The sequence below is a fragment of the Saccostrea echinata genome, unplaced genomic scaffold (genome assembly GCF_033153115.1).
Source record: "Saccostrea echinata isolate AGI-Se365-2 ecotype Australia unplaced genomic scaffold, CSIRO_AGI_Sech_v1 ptg000022l, whole genome shotgun sequence".
Taxonomy (NCBI): domain Eukaryota; kingdom Metazoa; phylum Mollusca; class Bivalvia; order Ostreida; family Ostreidae; genus Saccostrea; species Saccostrea echinata.
The window spans coordinates 15,584,584-15,606,903 of NW_026889771.1; the positions used below are offsets into that span (position 1 = coordinate 15,584,584).

The following is a 22,320-nucleotide window of genomic DNA, read 5'->3' on the forward strand; positions in this document are numbered from 1 at the left end:
TAAGGTGAGTGATGTCGCCCATGGGTCTCCTGTTTAATCCACCGGTATTTCCTCAATCATTTTATCACTATAAACATATGTGAATTATTGATGCTTAAACAGCTACATCTCATCGATCGGTCCAATATCTCGCTTAGCGGTCCAACATCGATTTTTTGGACCGCCCCCCCCCAAAAAAAAACATTTCAAATATTAATTTTTAAAAAGTAAAATATATAAAATTCTACAGAAGAAAACAAAATTCCCAACTATAATGAATATTGTAAACTATTCTCTGACTCAATTTTACAATATGGTCTGGATGTGAAAAAGTTCTCATATATAAAAACAGAAAATACAAATACAAAGAAAAGAAATATGAAATATTTGCAAATTAACCCTCTATGTAAATGAAGTATAATACTTTGATTTGTGTTCATTGTGTGATAGGATTGGATTAGTTAGTAAAGGAGTTAGTAAAGGATTGGATAAGATCGTTTTTTTTTTTTTTTTATAAAATCGGAAACTTTCTAGTTTTACACAATGATTTGGGAAACGTCCTTGTCTGGGTTATAGATAGGATGTAGATTTTGAATGGATAAGAGAGACACACCTTCAGACCGCAGTGTATTTAAAGTCAAGCATTTCACGCGTAAATCCGCTGGTTTGGAACCTTTTCAAAGGCCTGTACAGCTCACTTTCTAATAGGGGTGGATCCCGGTCTCTGTCTTTGTTTCTCTCAATTCCATCTGTTTTGTTCAATTCGTTCAACTTGCCCAATTGTCTCGTTCATTTACATGTCCACTTTAGTGTTAATTTTCCGGTTCCTTATTTCTATTTTTTGGTAAGCAGGTTAGGTTAGGTTAGGCATAGTAGATTCTCTTCAGGTTTAGCATTGGGTAGGACGGGCTCCGGATTTTCTTTTACACTTGTTAGGTAGGCACTGTATTTTATTGAGGCTCATTAGTAAGATTAGGTCGTTAGTGCATCAGTAAATATATAAATGTAAATATTTTGTGCTGTTAATAAATACTTGTTAATTTGCAAACTCTTGTTATTAAAATTCTTGGTTTGGTAAGTCACATGCGTGACTTTTTGAAATACTACAGGTTTATTGGTTAGTAAGAGCTTGAAATAAAAACACGAAGTACTATTATTGATTAAAAAAATATGTGTTACTTAAGGAGTTCATATGAGAATAAAAGAAAAATCTTCGTACGATCATTTTCGTAAACTGGTATGGTGTAATTTTCTAATTACATATTAGGTACCGTGTAACGAAATTTGGTTACATTAGTGCCGTGATTGGTACCTAGGACCGACGGTAAAAAGCAAATCCCGTTACAATTGATTGAGTAAACATCATTGGAGATATTTAATCACTTTTACGGTTTTATCATATTGTCCAACATAAACATTGTTTTCATCATCCACACATGCACTAGTGGGACTAGATACGTGTTGTCGTGTGAGTAGTAGAAATAAGAATTGACCATCCTGAACAAGGAGGTGGACATTTATTTTATCACACACCAGTATGTGACCGAGGAGATCAGTACAAATTCCAAAGGGAATGAACCTTGACCCTTGACCTGTGTAGGAGAATCTGTATTGTCCTGATTTATTCACCACCACTACTGCCTCTTTTTCGTAGTCTGATGAACAGATATCTCCATTAATGTTTTCTGTTATGTAGTATGGTGTAATATACAGTTCCTGTCCTTTGTTATCCCTCTGTATGTTCTGTAGTTCTTTTCCTGTCTTGTTGTACCTGGTCACTTTAGCCTCTCCATCCTTCTCCATCCCCACCAGTATGTCCCCATTGATGTGGGAGGAGTGTATACTGATAGGTATCCAGTCTCCTGTTTTAATGAATTCAGTGATATTGTTATCCTGTGTTATCCTGTTGATGTCTTTACAGTACATGTCTGTAAAGATCAGATCCCCATCCTGTGTCACTGTGTGGTAACCAAGTCCTTTACTGGTTTGTATCTTCTGTATCTGATTACCCTGTAGATCTGCTTGGACAAGATTACCTTCAATTTCACTGACCCAGAGTCTGCCTGACTGACCTAGTGACATATGGAAGACACAGTCAACACCTGGTACATTGAACTGCCTGACCTTAGTGACAGAGAAGGATAGGGACAGTGTTTGTTTCACATTTGATGTTGGTTGACTGTCTTCCATTACTTGATAGCTTGTTAGTTTCGGATGTGATGTAGGAATTTTTGATTTTAGGGGCTTTACTTTTCTCATCTCTTCTTTTATGTTTGAAAAAGTTATTTTCCCCAGTAATTCAGCAATATCCTCTTTGTGGTACTTCCCAGAAGTAAATGCAGGCATCACTGGTTTTGTTGTTTCTGGTATGGGTTGGATTTGCATATCCTCTGCAGTAACAAGTTTTGAAGGTTTTAAAGAGGACATATAAACAATGAACTCTTTGTCCAGGTCATTGAGGTAGGTAATGTATTTTTCAATCGTTGTGTCTTCGTTATTTAACTTTTCCAATAATGAATGCTCTATTTTGTTCACTTCTTCCATATGTTCAGACGTCTCCGAGTCCACCATACTTTTTAGTGACTCTGCATCAGCCTTTATGGAGGTTCTTAAGCTGTCCATGATCTTTTTGATTTCTTTTGCTTCTTCGTTAATTTCTCTCTGTAAATCTTTAGATGTTGGCAGATAATACTCATGAATTTTTGCAATTTCTCCTTGACAATGGGAAAACTTCTCTGTATAAATTGATTCCAGATCAGTGAATGTGTGACCTCTGTGTTCTGGTGTGACAGTGCATTTGGAACAAAGCGGAATTTTACATTCTTCACAAAGAAAATTTATAAACTCGATGGGGTGGATCTTGCATTTTTCTGTTGGCAATTGTCGTTTCCTTTCCCGGTATAGGACCACTTCATGACTTTTCGTTTCTGGACTTCTCAGATGTACATTTCTGCATTGTTTACATAATCTTGTGTGGCAAAAGTTGCAGTAAAATTCACAGTTTCTCTCACAGTTTTCGATACCACACTCTAAAAAGTGTTGAGGTGTACCTGTTAATTGTGGTTTTGATAGAGCCATCTGGAAAGAAAGTGTGTTTGTTTTAAAAGTTTATCTATTGTTAAAACTTAACATTGCTGTGATTTCATTCTTTGTTCTTTCAGTCTAAAAATTTATCAGTGGCAGTCCGATATTAGTCAGCAGTCTGATATTAAGTGTAATTTCGGACTGTCTGACAGTACTGATATCCTTCAAAACTGGACTGTTACTGAACAAAAGAAATTAAAATGCGATTATTTAGCAAACAGTAATGTTAGATCTTATGTTTACAATGATTTAATATTTTAACAGAAAATTATTTTTTTAATCATACAGAATTGGAAACATTAAAAAAAGTTCAAATAAAAGGGTTAAAATAAATAAATTAAAATACTGTAAAATGAAAGGAGAAAACAAAGTTATTCAAATACCAGCTCCCTGAACTTGTAATAAACTTGTTTTCATTCAGTGTTAGTGTTCAGAAATTCTCTCATCTGGCTTGAAACTATTGCTAATTAATAAAGCAGAGTTGGCTGCTACGCAGGGGAGTTAAGGCTAGGTATAGACATTTCTATGCAAATAAACTTATTAAAATGCCTAAGGACTATATCTATTATACAAAGAAAGTTAAAACTTACTGTCTAATACATACTTGGTACCAGAGATATGTCTCTGTTGGTACCCACGACAAGAGATAGCCAGTACACATTATGACGTCATTTTATGAAGTCATTGTTCTTTACTACACAAGATTATAATATTTAAGAAATAAATAACAAGTTTAAAAACTTCTCTGGGAAATGAAGTGGGTCGGTCACGTGATCAAATCCTGTGAAGGCCGAAGGCTTTCTCAGAAGATTTGATCACGTAGCGACCCACTTCAATTCCCAGTGAAGTTTTTAAACTTGTTATTTATTACTTATATATACATCTGAGACGGACAATCGAATATAATCGAATATAAATATTGCACTAACTGTTCGCCGTAGATTTTGACAAATTACGCAAGGTGTAAACAACAGTGGCTGTCAGCTATCATCCGCAACTGTACTCGGCAGTGCTGGTACCGGACATCCATGACTGTACCTGCTCAAGATTTTCCGGATTGTTAAACGTATTAAACTATATATGTTGTTAATTAAGTATGGATTGTTTTTTTAATGAAAAATACGAAATGTGTTAATATGGAGGAAAGAAAATTTCTGATTTTAAATAAATCTACTTTATGGAAGGCTGTAATCGCCAAAACGGTAACAATAACTGGTTTAGTGAATATATCGAGGAAAATATAATTATGTAAACTTGACTATGCCTAAATCCATTGCATGGATCGCTATTATCTCTAAAAAGTAACATTTACTACAGCATACATTTTGTATATCTATGACTGTATACCTGTGCCTGATGTACAACATCTGCGACTGTACCTGTGCCGTACATACACACTACCACTGACTCAACCCGCGCTTGATTAATAACATCCACGACACGAAATTCTGTGGATTTTCTCCAATTTAGATTTAGACTGAATTCAATTAACGCTAATCTTTATACATGTATGACAGTGATACCGAGACAAACGATGCCAGCAGTGATTTGGGAAGGATCCAAAACTTTTACAGATTTAAAATTAAAGCTTTAAAACTTTATGTTCAGAGAACAATATGAGCCAGGTCTTTAATTGTGTGTGGGGGGTGCTCAATAATGATGAATTTAAAATGAAACTTGCTAGTATAATTATTGAAAAAATACGAGTAAACAATAAACAAAGTAAAGTAAAAATGGAAATTGAAATGAATATTGGAATTACCTTGTAATCCTTAATTTTATGTTAGAAAGTATAAGTAGGCCTACGTCACAATATTATTAATTTCACCGATTTCATTGATCATGCAAGTGGAGTCAATGAAAAACACAGGTTTTTTCCCATAAATATATGTCTTACGATATATACGGGTGGAATGGGCTGATCCACGCGTTTTCAATGTGTTATATATAAACATCTCAAGTGCACCCCAGGAAGTAGCCTCCTATGCCCTGAAAAAGAATAGTTCCTGACAAAAAAACCTTTATTTATTTACAAAGTACATAAAATCTACTAGGCACAGGTATCAAAGTTGTAAAAATAGGCTGGAAGAACCCCCCCCCCCCCCACAAAAAAAAATTCTCAAAAGAAATAAAAATTAATTTTATATGCATGGAACAATTAACATCTTGACTGGTCGATAACCGTGGTGTGATACCTGAAATATGCAGGGTATGGTATTAAAATAATTGATCATATTAAAGGAAATTACTGCTATAATTATCTGTAACATCCGAAGAAAATTTAAATGTAAATAAATGACGTTGTAGTCAAAAATAACGCCATAAACGCAACATTTTTGGCAATATAAAAGCAAACATTGAAATTATTTTGCAAAAAAACTAGCGAGAAGACATATTGATTTTTTTTATCTCAATAGTTTTAATTTTAACTCATCTGGATATTTTGAAATTCCTGACTAATTCGTCTACGTCTTTAAAAGTTATCCAACCTTTTTTTAAGAAACTCTTTCCGCAAAATTGGCTTAAAAACGTCATTTTTCTATATATTTCAATAGTAAAGCGTAAAAATAGTACTTAAAACTATACCGCGTTTACAGTAATACAGCATTAAAACTACGTAGACAAAGAACAAGTGCACTTATGGGCCCCAGTAAAAGGTGAAAAAATGAAGATTCAAATTAATCAAAATTTTTCATCTCACATCATCAGCTGATATCTAAACTATAAGATTCAACAAATTTTAGCGTTGAAATTCATACTTATACAAAGAGCAAAGCCATACAAAGTGGTAGGGGTCAGCCGACATTTGTGATTTTCTATAGTGAATCGAGAACGGGCATTCATTTCAAAACCTTTGTTTATTGTCAGCCTAACGCTGTACAAACTTGCGCCAAAGACAGAAGACGCATTATACATTTATAAAACTTGAGTAAAAGTAGGAAACTTGTACAAGATTAGGCTGGTAATTAAAATATTAAAAATGTATGGAAAGTTCGCTGTTTTTCCAATAGCAGGCGAGAGCTATTTACCTGTGTGACCTTTGTTGAACCCACCTGTGGAATAAATTATTTTAAATAGTCACGTGAGTTCTACCCGGTACACATTCCTCAAAAGTGCTCACCGTAAAACACAGCCACGTTTTATACATGAATCGTTCGCCAAAGTCGTGCCGCTTTAGAGATGTTTTAATGCATTTGGTTTTATGAAGAACGGGAGGGTAAATAGAGTATAGTGTCGTTTAAAAATATCATACATAAAAATGTCAAACATTTTTAACATTAATGAAAGACGATGGTACCGGTATTGAAAGCCATAATATTATACGCAGTTATAAATAAATACAATAAATTACATCCATGACTGTACATATATTTTATATCAGGATAACCTATTAAAGCTTCAAAGCTTGTTTCCAGTTTAATGGGTTTCTTAAAAATACAGATGGAAAAAATAATTAATCAACAATTTATTTGAAGTTAATTATTAAAACACTAAATGAAAATAATTTGCACCAATTTTTTGGACTCAATATTACTCATATATTCAGCTTTACTGGTTTTAAATAAGATCGATAACAAATAAATCAAGATATGTTCTTAAATGGTAGTACAGTAAAACAGTTCTCTCTATACACCTATACCCTTTTGTTACTTGAAATTGGCCAAAAAAAAATAATGTTAATAAAATTGTATTATTTCAAATGTAATCGTGCAAAATTCTTAGTTTGTAAAGGCGGATCCAGCGCCGGCGCGCCGGGCGTGCCCCCCCCCCCCGTTTGAATTTTTTTTTAAATTTTGTTTGTATTATCCTAAAATCAAATGAAAAAACACCTTATTTGTTAGAATTCGTCAGTCCCCCCCGGACCCCCACTAGGGCTTTGCTCTGGACTCGCTGGGGGCTTCAATGCAGCCCCCTGACCCCCCTGCCTTCTACTGCGCCCCCGTTATGAAATTCCTGGATCCGCCACTGGTTTGATCACTATGGCTACAGGCAACGATACAGCTTCATTCGATTTTTTTTTATATATAGATAACGCAAGACGTATAATTCGGCAAACTCGCCCGTCGATGATCGACCACCAGATTGTTCAAGTGCCGATTTAAATGTCTCCTCCCCCTGATTTAAATAGACAAACTCAAATAGGTCTGGTACGACTTTTCCGGATTTGGTGTCTCTATAGGCATTTGAAAACCTCCTATTGTTTAAAATCCATGCTGATTTAGGTGATGTTTAACGTGATTTTGAATTAGAAATATCCACCAGCGTTTAACTATTAACAAGAGACAAAGATTTGGTAAAGTATTTTGTATTAAAACGGCACTGAAAAAGGGCCTATTCTCTATTACTTAAGTGCACTTGTCCTTTGATAAAAATTACAGGTAAAATGCTTTAAATTCTAAGGAACATTATATCAAATTTTCAGGATATGTTTTCTCGTAAGAATTTTTAAGCAGTAAACCCGCGACCTACCTTTAAGAAATGAATTTAATTTTTGAAGATTCATGAGGGCATTTAGCGCGTTAGCGCTTCATGATAAATATTCCGGCGTGAAGCGTCCGTAGTTCATGTACCTCATGAATTTTCAAAAATTAAATTCATTTCTTATATTTACATTATTTTAAAGCAAAACAGTTTGCACTATAGTTCTGACGTCAAGTACGGTAGTATGTCGTAACAATGGACATATTCATGCTCATCCATTGTAGTTCATGAGAAAATGAACAATACTCTAATTTACAAAGAATCTTAAGGAAACATATTTGGAAATGTAAAATTAATATAAAAAATAAATCAAAGCTTTCTCTGAATAATAAATATACCTCTTATGCGTTTTTCCTAGCTTGTTTGCATAGAAACGCCTATACCTAGCCTTAACTCACATGCGTAAATCTGTCATTCTAATCAAAGGAGAGATCTACTTCGGTTACAATTTACAAAATTTTGTATCCATTACACATGTAATCCTTTATAAAGTTATTCACAATTAATGTTTGTAATTAGAAATTAATATACCTTCAGTATCTGCTTTATTTTCTGTGATTGTTCATTTCAAATCAAAGTTCCGATCTGCATTTTCCTTTTCATTCCCCAAAATATCATTCACTAAACTCTGTGTATCATAATCCAGTGTATTACTTTAAGCTCTATGCATATTTTGATTAAGGAAAATTTCGGCCCCACTCTCCATTCTAGACAATTATATTTCTTCATATTGCTACAATTGTGTAGCTGATTAAAAAAAAAATACTGAGTAGTTTTTCATTCAAGCAAGAAAGAAAAAAAATCTTGAAAGAATTGCTTCAGTGGTCATTAACATTTTGTCTTTTAATTGTTAAAATATCGGACTGTCTCAGGTAAATCAGAAGTGTAATTTAAAGGGCAATGTTTTAAGTACGATATACATACAATTCTGTATGAAAAAAATATCAGTGGCCCTAATCGACTTCATACTGCCTGATATTTTTTCATACAGAACTGTATTCGGCATAAATCCATTACGGAAAATTTGATATTATGAAAGATATTATACAATTATTGCTGTTTTTGAGGTCAATACGATGATTTAGCCACCTGAGGAGTACAATATTGTACCTCGAAGGTGGCTTAATCATCGTATTGACTAAAAAACAGCACTAATTCTTTTATTATATGATTCATTAAGATTAAATGATTCTTATTAAGCAATCCATGCCTTTTATATTTTTTTCTTTCATTTGCTGAAGTCATAGCCAATTTGAAATGCAATGAGAGAAACTCTGTTAAAATAAATTAACATAACTAGTTGTATTAATTTAGAATTCTTAAATTTATTTTAGGTGTGATGAAGAAAAAATAAATGTCAGACACGTATAGAGGATCGATTTTTAAAACGGAGGTATTAAAATGTAAAAAAAAAAAAAAAAAAAAAAAAAAAAAAAAATGATGACTTATCTGATAAAAATCCTTGACACCCTCCTAAAAAAAGAGAAGAAATCTTCCAAATCCAAATTTTATTGGGGGGGGGGGGTTAAGGTCCGTTAACAGGGAAAGGGGGCTTTCAATGAACATTTTATACTATATACTAGTAAGTAAAAATTTACGTTCATAAAAAAAGTGTGATTGGGGCAGGTCCTCTACAGCCCCCTACCCCCCCCCCCCTCCACACCCACTCCTCACCCCAGATTTAACGTACCTGATTGATATGTTCACGTGAATGAAGTCAGGTGCAAGTGTAATAACTTTCAAAACCTGTATCTCTTTGGAATTTCTCAATCTATTTTTAGTCCAATGTGGAAAAAATAAATCATTATATTGACCTAGAAGGTCACATGGAGGTGAATATAACGTAGTAATTTTCTAAAATTGTTAGATCTCAGCCAATCAGAGACATGGGAATTATTCAATCATATAATAAATTCAAATATATATCCATTTCTTAAAATTCTGATGACTTGATGAGTTTTCCATTGAATTTTTTATCATACAAGGCATACAAAATACTTAAAAAGTTTTTTCCCTTGTATAAGAAACATACCTTTAGATTTATTATAAATATTGAAATGAGGCATCTTAGTAAAAACCCTATAGCAAATAAAGGCTTACAATTTATCAAAGTTTTTATATCTCTATAATATAATTAAGTTGATCATAGCATACAATCTTTAAACTTACAGTTTATATCTCCAAGGTGACTTTTAATGACCAGCCATTTTGAATGAATTTACGTCTGTGAGATTAAATTGAGGCTGCAATTTACTTCCTCATTTTGGTAAATAGAGATTTAAATGTCTGTGTTGCACATAAATCTTTTGTCTTACAGAGGTCACATTAACTGATACCATAAAGTTTCTTGACAAGAGGCTACTTTTAATGATTAATTAAGGAGTTTCTTATAATTAGGGCCTCGCAAGGATTTGCGGGTGCCCTATAGTAATCACTCTGTCTGTTTGTTTGTTTGTCTGTCTGTCTGTCTGTCTGTCTGTTATTCTTCCGTCCACAAATTTTCTGGGTTTTTTTTCCAAGAACTTTTTCTATGGTCTTCCAGGGAAGTTCAAATTTGATATGTCTGTTGAATAGGCAGTAAGACATATTTTGATGCTAAGTTTGGTTCTCTTTGTCATCCGGTTTGGCGTTGGGTGGTGGGGTAGATTCCTTAACTTTATGTAAGAATGAATGGAAAAAGAGAGATAACTGCTGAGAATGTTCCTATAGTAAACTATGATTTGGGATTAATTAACTTGCTTCCTGGAGACAATTCAAAGCTTTATGTTCATCTGTCACTTTTACATGAATTAACATCCCTGTCTGTAAATGATGTTTGTTATGAAGTTAAGGTCAATTCTGAACAATGTTTGCATTCTTGGATTTTAAAGAAGCTCTAAACACTAATAAAAAATGCTTTCTGGACTTTGAGAAAAATATATCATATATTCAGTGTATCTAGTTCATTTTCAACATAGGGTACCTGCCTTATTTCTGCAGAAAAAATGTTCAAAGACAATGAACTATTTGTGAACAGAAATCACTGTTGTTTACTTGCATCGGGAAAATAAATGGAAGTAATGTATTCAATTACTTAATCTTGGTCTGACATAACATTAAGAATACTTTAATTCATAAGAAATTGTGTCATTAATTGTAGATTCCCATTTATTCTATTCTTCTAAGGGCAGATCACTCTAACTTAATAAAACTACCCTACAAACAGAACTCTTTAGTGTGCAGTGTTTAGAGCTTCCTTAATGAAGTCAATACTTTATTTTTAAGAACACACTGAATTAATTGATTTTATGGAATTTTAAAAACAAGATACATGCATAATTAAAGATATCAGGGTCTTCTTTATAGCTGCCTTATGTAAACAGGTTGGGGGGAAACGTAAATTCCGCTATAATAGTGGTAAATCACTATTATAGTGAAATTTTGCTATATTTTCAGCCGTATTTACCCTCGATTTCATCAAATAACATGCTTGCTGTTTAAAGTGCAGGTCATGGTGGGTATAAAAATGGACACTAATTGGCACCCTTACATGTTATGAATTTTATTAAATTGTATGCCGATGCGTTTAATAATGCGAACACACTTTTTTAAAACGGAAGTTACATTTTTAACATAGCATCCAGTGATTTCGGTAGTATTCAAGAAAGACTAATCTCAATTTCTTCCAGACATGTGCACAAATTATTGCTTGTAATAACTTTCGACCAGCATTGAAAGAGGTTTGTCGAATTTACAGAAGAAAAGATGATTTTTTTTGTCACTTTTATCAATATACATAGCGAATTTCAAGTTGATATATGCTCAAATAAACAAAATATGAGAGTTTAAGTTATGTATGGTATCGTCTTACAGCGCACGGGTGATAACTTCAAATGTCGTAAGCAGCGTCACTTTTTATCTTTGCTTGGATAAACTCCATTTAAATTCTGGGAATTTCACAGATATACACATCTGTTCCCCTTTATTCCCCCATGAATAGTCGAGGGACCAATTTTGCACACACATGGGACCTTTTGAAGATTTGTTTATTAAGTTATGTAGGTAAGGTACTATCACTTTCATTGAACTACATGTAAATGGGCTACCTTTTTTCAACGCTCTGCAGTAATGGCGGCTTTCGTTATTGCCCAGTAGAGTTTTGTTCTACTCTGGCGGGGACTCTGTCAAAGAGCTTTCCTTAAAAATGTCCATCCACTTGAAATTTAAAGAATTACTGATATATTTTTATACTTTGTTATTTTCTTTTATCTTTTAAAGTTTCTTTAGGCATCATTACTTAAAGGCAGAGATTTTAAGCACCGCCTTCAAAAATATCTGGTCTGTGTACATCTGTCAATCAAGTGCATTAAGGTACATCATTGAGTGCTAGAACTTGATTGACATTTACTTACTAGTCCCTATGTATACCCCGTACACTTTGTTTGGCACTCATGGTGACCTTCAAATTAACTTTTGATCCTTTGATATTTACCACACATGGTACAATAGAGAAGCTGTATTACTATGGACTTTTTAGCTTGATAATATAAATATGCACACATCTTTAGTATTTGAAATAATTATGGTATTCTATATGATAATATATATCAAAGTTAGGTAAAAAAAAAATTTCAAAGCTCAACAAATACTTTAAATAATATTTTTAATGGGTGGGGATGCTTTGACACACATTCAATTACAAATTAATAAAAATTATTGAGATTAAACTCTATTTACTACTTTTTATTTCTAATTTAAAATCATCTAATTTACTACACAGGTAAAGTTTGACTTCTTGGGTATTCTACTGTGTATTAAATCACTTCCTGTGTATAGGGATTGGGAGACAAACGACCACAGGTAGACTGCTAGCCCTCAAGGCATTCACACCTGTAAAAAATAAGCCCCTCCCTCACCTGGAATTTACCACCCGGTAAAAAATCTCTGCCTTTAATCTACATATAAATGAACTGCTCTCCGGTGCGCCATTTTTCTCTTGTTACGTTTACCAATTTCCCATTTCAAATGCTCGGGAAATTGCCAAAAAATAAGTTAATGCCTTGAAATTTTCCAAAAGGCGACATAAGAGATGGTGAATTAAAAATATGTTAATTTTTACAACAACCTTATCCATTCAATACTTTTATTTTGAAATAATATTCTGGTATTCCCTGATAAAACCCTGAAATTTTGGTCGTGCGCCGTAGGACCATACCATGTGCCCATTCAAGTATAATAAAATCCTTATAGTTTTGCCTACAATTTATCAAAAATATTGAAAAGTACTTAAATATGATAGATAAACATTTGCGGAAAATTTCAGCTTAGGCGCGCATTATTTATCGATAAAAACGCGATGTCCACGATTTTACCAGACAACCCTCGTATATACAAATACAATCTGCCAAGTTGGATCGAATATTGACTGACGTCTTTCATGCAAAATGTTAACGCATTATTTTCATCTTGAATTGACTATGGATTTTTCCGTATATACGATCACGACAAACAGCACAAGGCGGGTGTGACCGGTCAACGGGGGGGGGGGGGGGGGGAGGGGGGGCTTACTCCTCCATGGCTGCTGATTTCAGAGCTGCTCGAAATTTATATTGTATCAATGGCCTTTTAAGCTTGATAATTGTTCTTTATCTTCATATTTCATTGAAAATACTTGTTCAAATTTTCAAATCACGAAGTTTTTCTTCTTTTATTTCAATTATTGTTGCAGAAATAATCTAATTCTTGTATACTTTAATTTAATTAAGATTTCATAGCCTTTTTTCAGTACAGAATATATTAAAATAGAAAATTTCAAGCAATTTAGACAATAAATCGTGCAAAATTTGTACATGTAAAATGTCACTTCTACAGGTAATTCCATGCAAGAAAAATGTGTCTTCCGAATAAGCCTAATCGTTTTAACTTCTGGTTTTATCCTCAAGAAAAGAAACATTATACTTGGGATTACCGGTAGAAATGACATCTATAGATTGTTTACGATTTATATCAATCGGTTCCACCAGAATAAAGTATACATGTAATGAGTTTTTTTTTCATTTGTCACAACGGGCCCCCATACCCGTTACCATGCAGACAAAAAAAAACATCCTTTCTTCTGTAAATTCGACAAACCTCTTTCAATGCTGGTCGAACGTTATTACAAGCAATAACTTGTGCACATGTCTGAGAGAAATTGAGATTCAGTCTTTCTTGAATACTACCGAAATCACTGGATGCTATGTTAAAAATGTAACTTCCGTTTTAAAAAGTAAACGCATCGGCATTCCATAACATGTAAGGCCATCATTAAAAATATCTTTGTTTCCCCTAACCCGACCCAAAAATCTCATGTTGGGTAGGTAGGTAGGCAAATATATATATATATATATTTTTGACAGCAGCTTTGAAAATACATTCTTAAAATTAAATGGAATAATACCTTTATAAATAAGTTAAGTACAAAAGGAAGCGATTTGTAAACAGCTAGAATACCATACAACCCATGAATAAAAGGCATGAAGAAAGGACGTTTGAATTCTATTCATTAGGATGAAATATGCAGACTTATTAACAACTCTTATGGTCCCATATACATGTAGTAAACATACTAGGAATATTGATGAACTGTTTATAAGATCAAAACTCAAATTAAATAAAATGCAGTGAAATTGATTCGTTTGTTCACAAGGTGAGCCCCTTGTCTGCTCATGAGGGGTATCATGAGGACGGCCTACGGGCCTAAGCATGCTCTCTACGTACTTAATTTTAAGACGGTTTGGTAAATACAACCAAAACATGCTTAATAGCGAGCGCAGCGAGCGGCGCGAAGCGCCGCTCGTCACTGCAAGCTCATAAAGCAACGCCGGGCGAAGAGAAAATTCGGACTTTACACATTGATCCAAATGATTTTTTTTCCGCAGTTACCTGTGGTCCCATAATGCTTAGCGAATTGCATCTCGCCGCAAACTACGTTCTCGCGGTAGCAACAAAAATTCGACAAAAAATAAACTCACCTTGATTTAATGAATATATATAGCAGACAAATAGTAGATCTAACGTTTTTGATTAAAATTAGCACTGTTCAGACTTCGTTTTGATAATGCAGCAAACATACGACGTCATATAACGTCAGAGTCTAGACGTAGCAAATGTCACGTGCAGTTTGACGAGCCCGATCTAAATTAAAACTGAAAGGTATCTGCGCTCGCTTTAACGGTCGCACCGTCAACATATTAGCGAGCGCAGCGAGCGGCGCGAAGCGCCGCTCGTCACTGCGAGCTTTAACGACAACGCCTGGGCGAAGAGAAAATTCGGACTACTGCACATTCATTCAATAGAATTTTTTACCGCTGTAATTCTGACCCACAATGCATCGCTTGTTGGTCTCGCTGCTAACTTCGTTCGCGCGGTAACAACAACTAAAAATTCACAAAAAATAAACTCACCTTAATTTAATGGCTATTGCATGCAGATAGTAGATTAAACATTCTTTGTTAAAATATTTGCACTTTTTAAACTTTGTTTATGGAAATGCAGCTAACATACGACGTCATGTGACGTCACAGTCTAGACGTTCCAAATGTCTCGTGTGGTTTGGAAAGGCGGATCTTAAAATGAAGTGAACAATGCGCTCGCCCCAACGGTCGCACCGTCAACATATTAGGTCATTGTATATTTTATTAACAAAGTGTTTCAAGAGTGTAGGATTCTTATATGCTAAAGGCATAAGGTTGTCTTTCTTTTAAAACATGAAGTTCATGATGAACTAACCCTCCGTGACCGCCGAGACATGCTGTGGGCGCCATTTTGTTTCCAACAAACGCTTGAAAATCACAGAACAAAATCAGTCGTTCTGATAAAAACGGATTTTGATAAAATTCTATTTTATAAAAGTTGATAAACATAAAAAAAAAATATTGGAATAATGTTATGAAAAAAACTTTTCAGTCGGCGCGTTTTAATTGGGTCGGTCGCGTTAGGGGAAACAAAGGTATTTTTTATTTTGGCCCACGGGTGCCATATTAGTGTCAATTTTTATACCCACCATGATCTGCACTTTAAACAGCAAGCATGTTATTTGATGAAATCGAGGGTAAATACGGCTGAAAATATAGCGAAATTCACTAAAATAGTGATAGACCACCATTATAGAAGAATTTACGTTTCCTACCAACCAGGTAAAGTCAAGAATACTATTAATTTTAACAGGTAGTTGGATAATAACCTCATTTTATCATTGCTGAAAAAATTCTTATTGTAAACTTAGAAGAAAAGAATGAGAGAGCAGTACAATAAATCTCCTGGGATTAATTATCTAGACTGCTGCAGAAAATTTAGAGGCTTTATTTATCTACCACTTTAAGATTGATTAACAACTTTGTCTGCAACTGATGTTTGTTTTAAAGTTAAGGTCAAGCCTGGGTGATGTTTGCATTCACTGAAGGCTGGCATTTCATAAAATACATGCTTCATTCTTGTTTAAATATACATTTAATTGAGTTATTGTAAGATATGTTTTTACTGCCTAATATAAATACAATGATACTATTTATACAGGCTGTTGGATAATTAGGAAATATCTAATATTTTATAAAAATGCAGTTGCTGATTCATATTCTTCATATATATTTGAATTTTTGTAATCAAGTAAAATTCACATTCTGTAAGCTTCACCTTTAGATTGCTACCCCTCAGCGGGGCCCTTGCTGACTGGTCAGTTTTCTAGTTTTTCTAATCACTTGATTTTGTCTACTCATATGTATAAACTTCTGTTCTGAATGTGGAAAATTCAGTCTTCTGAGGCATTATATAGTTTGATATTTACCCAAGAAATTTCAGATCCCCCCCCCAATAAACCATGCCTTTCTGCAAACTAAAGTGACAAAATAATTCATATCTCCCAGAAGGTAAAAGTAGGTGAGGTAATTCATATCTCCCAGTAAGCAAAATTTGACAAAAGTTTCAATAAATTAAATAACCTTTCTACTTTGAAAAGGAAAATTTTGTTTTGTTTCACCAAATTTCTTGTTTGAATTAAAGATTATTTTTGCCATTTTATAGATATTTTGCTACCGCATTGGAGAGTGGGCACAGCTACAATGGATTTATAAACTGAACACTACTGCCACTCAGTTTGTGGTGAACTTAACTCCTACTGAGAGTGGACACTTACACTTACTGAAGAGCAAAGGGCTGCAGAAGCAGTACTTTGATGAGATGAAGGTAGTGGAGGAAACCAAATTAAGATTTAAAGAAAAGGTCATTTTAAAAAAAATTAGTTTCTTTCAGTCACTTTAAATTTTATCTGTTTATTTTTTTTTTAATTAAAATATTAGCTAGGTTAAGAAACAAAGATCCACTGATAATTGCAATTAGTAATATTGAATCGGATTTGTTTATAATGTAAATGGAAAAGTAAGAAGTACATCTTCTCAGAAAAAAGGATGAAGTAAAATTGTATATGTATAATTTATTTTGTTGGATGAGAGCATTCTTTATTGTTTAGGGAGATGCAATGGATTATGTGGAGAAAGTCTCAGAAAACATGCAGATATATTTTCATCGTAAGATGTTTAATTCGGTAGAGATTTAATGTATGAATATGACCCAGAAGTACGTCTAGCAAATGTTTAAGTAATTTCTTAATGATGTATTTACTGAATGTTGAGAGTTTTTGAGGATTTGTTTTCAAAATTTCTTCAGCTGATTGTGTCTGGCAGACCTAAGGGCAGACAACTGTTGTATTTTCCTTTCGTCCAAACAACTGTCAGATAAATGTGATAGGATATCAAATGGAGTCCTGTGAAGTATGGAGTAGCAGAAATCAAACTTGAATAGATTCACAGATGGCAATGTGGTAATTCAGAACAACAATACACTGTATACTAATATTATACAAACTTAGCAATCTGTACAATCAAAATCATTTTCCTTTAATAAAATTCATATTGTTTCATTGAGGCCCATATAAGAACATACATGTAAATACATGTACATCCTGATGCAAAATATGTTCCAGAATTCTGTGTATATGTATGATACTGCTTAATCTGAGAAGCCTGTGTTGGTTTGTTGTAGGAGCTGTTTGATCTACTTCTGACAGCTGTTTTTGACTATGCCTGCAACGATGAGTTGTTTCCCATCATGAGAAATAAAGTGAAGAGAGAGATTTTTAATGCCATAATCAAACCATCTGAACTTGTCAGGCAAGAATGTTTGTGTTGATTAGAAATCAATCATTGTTTGCTCCATGAGATATGACAGTCCATCCATTTCTATACATAAATAAGAGATACAAAGTCGCACGAATTATGGTGACTTTAGATCTAACCTACTAACAAACCAAACTGAAAAGCCACTTAATATTGTGCTTGAATTGCTAGTTGAATACTTGAATTTTAGTTTCTAACAACCCTTAATGAAGGAAAAGTGGCTGGATGATGATAAAAATTTATTTTAATCAGTTAATTATGTATTTCTTATTTAATAGTAATATTGCTTATTCTCTACTCCCCATATCACACTACACATATATACATTTTCTACAATGAATGGACAAATAAAGTCGTCGTTGTCTGTAACATTCTTTCATCTTTGTTGATTTTCCCTACAGAATCCTACGATATTCTGTGATAGACCCCCACTACAGACCCGCACCTGAAATATACAGTATAATTGATAATTTGACCAATGAGGATCTTCGAGACTTCCGAACAGAGTTCAGACAGAGTATAAAAGCAGACATCTTAGTGGTCTGCAATGTTACATCCAAGGTAAACCTGAGGAAGATGAGGTTAATGACAAACAGTTACAAACAACTCTAGCTTTGTCCAGTTAAACAGAGCAAGTTTATGAAATATGACTATTACTTTATATTTGATGGCCCTGGCACCTTTGGAGTATAGGGCAATGGTGAGCTCTCTCCATCCCTGTCTGTCACTGGCTAGCTTCTGGGGTGTGGCCAAACTTTTATTTTGTTTCTTTATTTTGTAATGTCATTTTAAATCAACTGCAACAGATCTGTAATTTCCTTATAAAGAACAAATTTCACTTAGGGCCTCTTTTGGCCCTGTGAACTTCAGAAAAACTGAAACTGCTTGGTTTTAGTTGACAATGCATTAAATATCATTTAAACCTTTGATGACTGCGTATCTATCAAAAATGACGTAAATTTCTGGCTAGCTAATGCATTATGATGTCATGAAATGCGTCATTTTCCTCATTTCCTGAAAAATTCTACAAAACAACCAATTTTTAAAGCTATTTTTTGATATTTAATATAGAGCGCAACCTCTGATCTAAAATATGCAACTATTAAATGATAGAACTATTTCTGAAGATTACAAAACATGTTTTATTTTTTTAGATCAGAGGGTGCACTCATATTATTTCTCTTCTGTGAAAGTACTCAAATATACTTGTTTTCCTTAAAATTCAAGAATATTGCAATTTCATGAAGCCTGTTTTCCAAGACCTTGGCTTTAAGGAGAAAATTTTAATAGGAATTGGAAGTACTAAGTCTCTACTTTATCTTTATGTTTAAAATGGAACATAAAGTGTTAGTTAATAAATTGATATATCTACAGGGCCATTTTATGCATAAAGTGAACCTATCTCTTTCCTATTTCGCAGGAGGCAACTTGGTATAAAAATAGAGTGGAATCAAAATTATGTGGAAAAGTGGAACCTTTTAAAATGTACCAGGTAAATAGATACGTGGTAGAAAAAAAAATAAATTTGTATATTTTAAACAACAGGATGAAAGAGAGAGGGATCCATTTTATGTCTAAAATATCCAGAGTTTTTAATGCATTTGATGAGCTAATAATATATTTTCTTTTATTCTTGTAATAGCTGAAATGTGAAAGTTCTTATGTGCTCAACAATATGAATATAGTATGCATTATAAGATTGATTTCAACATTACATTTGATGTATTACATCTTTATTCAACTAGATACCTAGAAAGTTTCTTTTTTTTTTTTCATGTTTTTTGTAAAAAAGATTGTACCAGATTCCTAAACAGTGGAGTTACTGCCAGACAAACAGCTTTAACATGGAGGATGCCAACTCCAGCATCACTGTGTACGTTCAGTCTGACCCCGGGGATATCAGGTCAACTGTCATTAACGAACTCTTAGATGTAAGTGTTATAAGCCTTTCCAAAAATTCAGTCAGAGTACTACATGAAGTCTGACTTTCATTTATTCATTTATACACCTTTTGCCATGTTTTCTGTGATTGATATAAAAGTGAGCTACATTCCTCACATATATGTATGGCACTCCACATGTAAACTTCTTTTTGCATAGTTAAGAATGCAGGAGCCCTGTTTTGATGTATTGAGGACACAACTACAGCTGGGTTACACTGTATACTGTCAGAATCTGGTCACCAATGGCATCATGGGACTCGCTGTAACAATCCAATTTCAAGCCCAGAAGTTCACGTAAGAGTTTCATTATCTGTATATATTCACATGTACATATATACTCTGGGTTATTCTGAAACCTCAGAGATTTCATGCAAATGAATTACAGCTTTCATTTTAAATTAACACTGTTAAGTTAATTTGCTGTTTCATTACAACTTTCAAGATGGATGAGGTTATAAAGAGTGTTTTTTTACTTGCTTTAGTGTTACTTCTGTCATATGAATTTCATTGACAGTTTTTTTTTTGGTTAAAAAAATTGATAAACCAAATTATTGTATTTTATGTAGAATTCATGAAGTTGACAACCATATTGAGGGTTTTCTAAACAAGTTCAAAGAGATCTTGGATGAAATGTCCAAAGAAGAGTTTGATACTTTGGGAATTACTGAACTCACTTTAATTCTGTTGCTTTAACAATTTTGTTGCCTCCTTGAAAGACTTTACTGTATACTTCATGTAAAAATGTGATCATTGTTGTCTTGGTCTGAAGTCCCTGTCGTCTATTTAAGGTGGAGTCTCTGATAGCAGCCAAGCTTACAGAGGATTCACAGTTAGAGGAGGAAGTCAACAGATACCGAGGGAAGTGCAAGGAACAAAACTATGTGTTTGACAGGCTAGAGAAAGAGGTCTTTATTATATTACGTGTATTTAGAATGATTATTATGAAATAAAGGAGAGTCAGTGAAATAAGTGCATACATATGTTTTCTGATGCAATTTTATGTGCATTTGAAGTCTGAAGTGCTATTATAACATACATTGTAGGTATTCTAATCTGTATGAATGTTCATACCATGGAGTGATCAACTTCTTCTACAGTAGGTAACTGTACTGAGGGTATTAGCAGTAGAAGACCTGCGGAACTGGTACAAGCAGTATCTTGGAGAAAACCAGAAACGGATAAGCTTTCAGGTATAAAAACTCGCATCAGTATTTACTGCCACATTCTAGAAAACTTGTTTTGACCACGAATTTAAAAATACAAGCAATACATTTATCTGTGTAAAACTTAGTGGTGTCTTTATCAGATTCAACTTGTTGCTGTGAATTTATTTACATGTATTAAAACAAGATTTGTTCGTGAAACACTAATGCCCCCATATGACAGCTCATGGCAAAGTTAAAGTTTCTCAAATGCAAGTCAAACTCCAAAGTCAAGGTAAAGAGATCAAAAATGTTGGTACTCAAAGAAAAGTATTGTCACAAGGAATACACCTGTGAAATATGAAAGCCCCTGCAGCAACCATTCAGAAATTATGGTCAATGTTAAAGTTTTTCAAAAGCTCAAGGTCATGAGGTCAAAAATATTGGTACTTAAGAAAAAGTCTTATCACAAGGAATGCATCTGTGAAATATGAAAGCTCTAGCCCCAAGCTTTGAAAAGTTAAGGCCAAGGCTTAAGTTTTTCAAAGATAGGTCAAACTCAGAGGTCAAGGTCAAAAGGTCAAATTGTTGGTTCCAAAAAAGTTGACACATAGAAAACACATTTGAAATATGAAAGCCCTAGCACCAACCATTCACAAGTTAAGGCCAAGATTAAAGTTTTTCAAAAGTAGGTCAAGGTCGAAGGGTCTAAAATATTTCTACTCAAAGATAGGTCTTGTCACAAGGAATACACATGCAAAATGTGAGAGCTAGCACTAACCATTCACAAGTTATGGTCAAGGTTAAAGTTTTTCAAAAGTAGGTCAAATTCCAAGCTCAAGGTAGTAAATATTCATACCCAGGAGAAGGTTTTATCACAAGGAATACATATGTTAAGTATGAAAGCTCTAGCACTAACCATTCAAAGGTTATGGCCAAGATTTAATCTAATATTTGTGCTCCAGGTTCTTGGAAACCCAGAAGAGGAGCAAATAGATGGGAAGGGTGATGAAGTGGAACCTCCCCAGAAGATTTTGTTTGTTTGTTTGTTGCTTAACGTCCCTCTCGAGAATTTTTCACTCATATGGAGACGCCACCACTTGCCGGTGGAGAGCTGCACATTTTGTCCTATACTCGGCACTTACGGCCATTGAGCAGTGAGGGATCTTTTTCGTGCCAGCACCTACTGCGACAAGGGACCTCGGTTTATACGGTCTCATCCGAAGGACCGGTCTCCACGTCCCACAGTGGGATTCGAACCCGCGACGTAAGGATCAACTCCTTACGCCACGACTCTAGAGCAGACGCTCTGACCGTTGCGCCACGCGGGCTCCCCAGAAGAAAGCTAATACAGACAAATATGATAGAGAACAGAGCTATGTTGTGAGACCTGTCAAAGACTGTAACTACCCAGATCATCAATGTATCAGTGACATACAGCACCTCAGATCGAAACTCACGATGTTTGACTATCACTGTGTCACAAATGATGAAGGTTGA

The 22,320-nt window shown here is 34.1% G+C and overlaps 1 protein-coding gene and 1 pseudogene across 1 annotated transcript; one reads left to right on the forward strand and one right to left on the reverse strand.

The window, feature by feature from the left end:
- Positions 1-1,341: 1,341 nt before the first annotated feature.
- Positions 1,342-3,057, reverse strand: LOC133190533 (uncharacterized). The gene has a single exon (XM_061326211.1). The coding sequence runs from the start codon at positions 3,055-3,057 to the stop codon at positions 1,342-1,344; it is 1,716 nt and encodes a 571-aa protein (XP_061182195.1).
- Positions 3,058-16,381: 13,324 nt separating this feature from the next.
- LOC133190992 (nardilysin-like) lies at positions 16,382-22,320 on the forward strand (annotated as a pseudogene).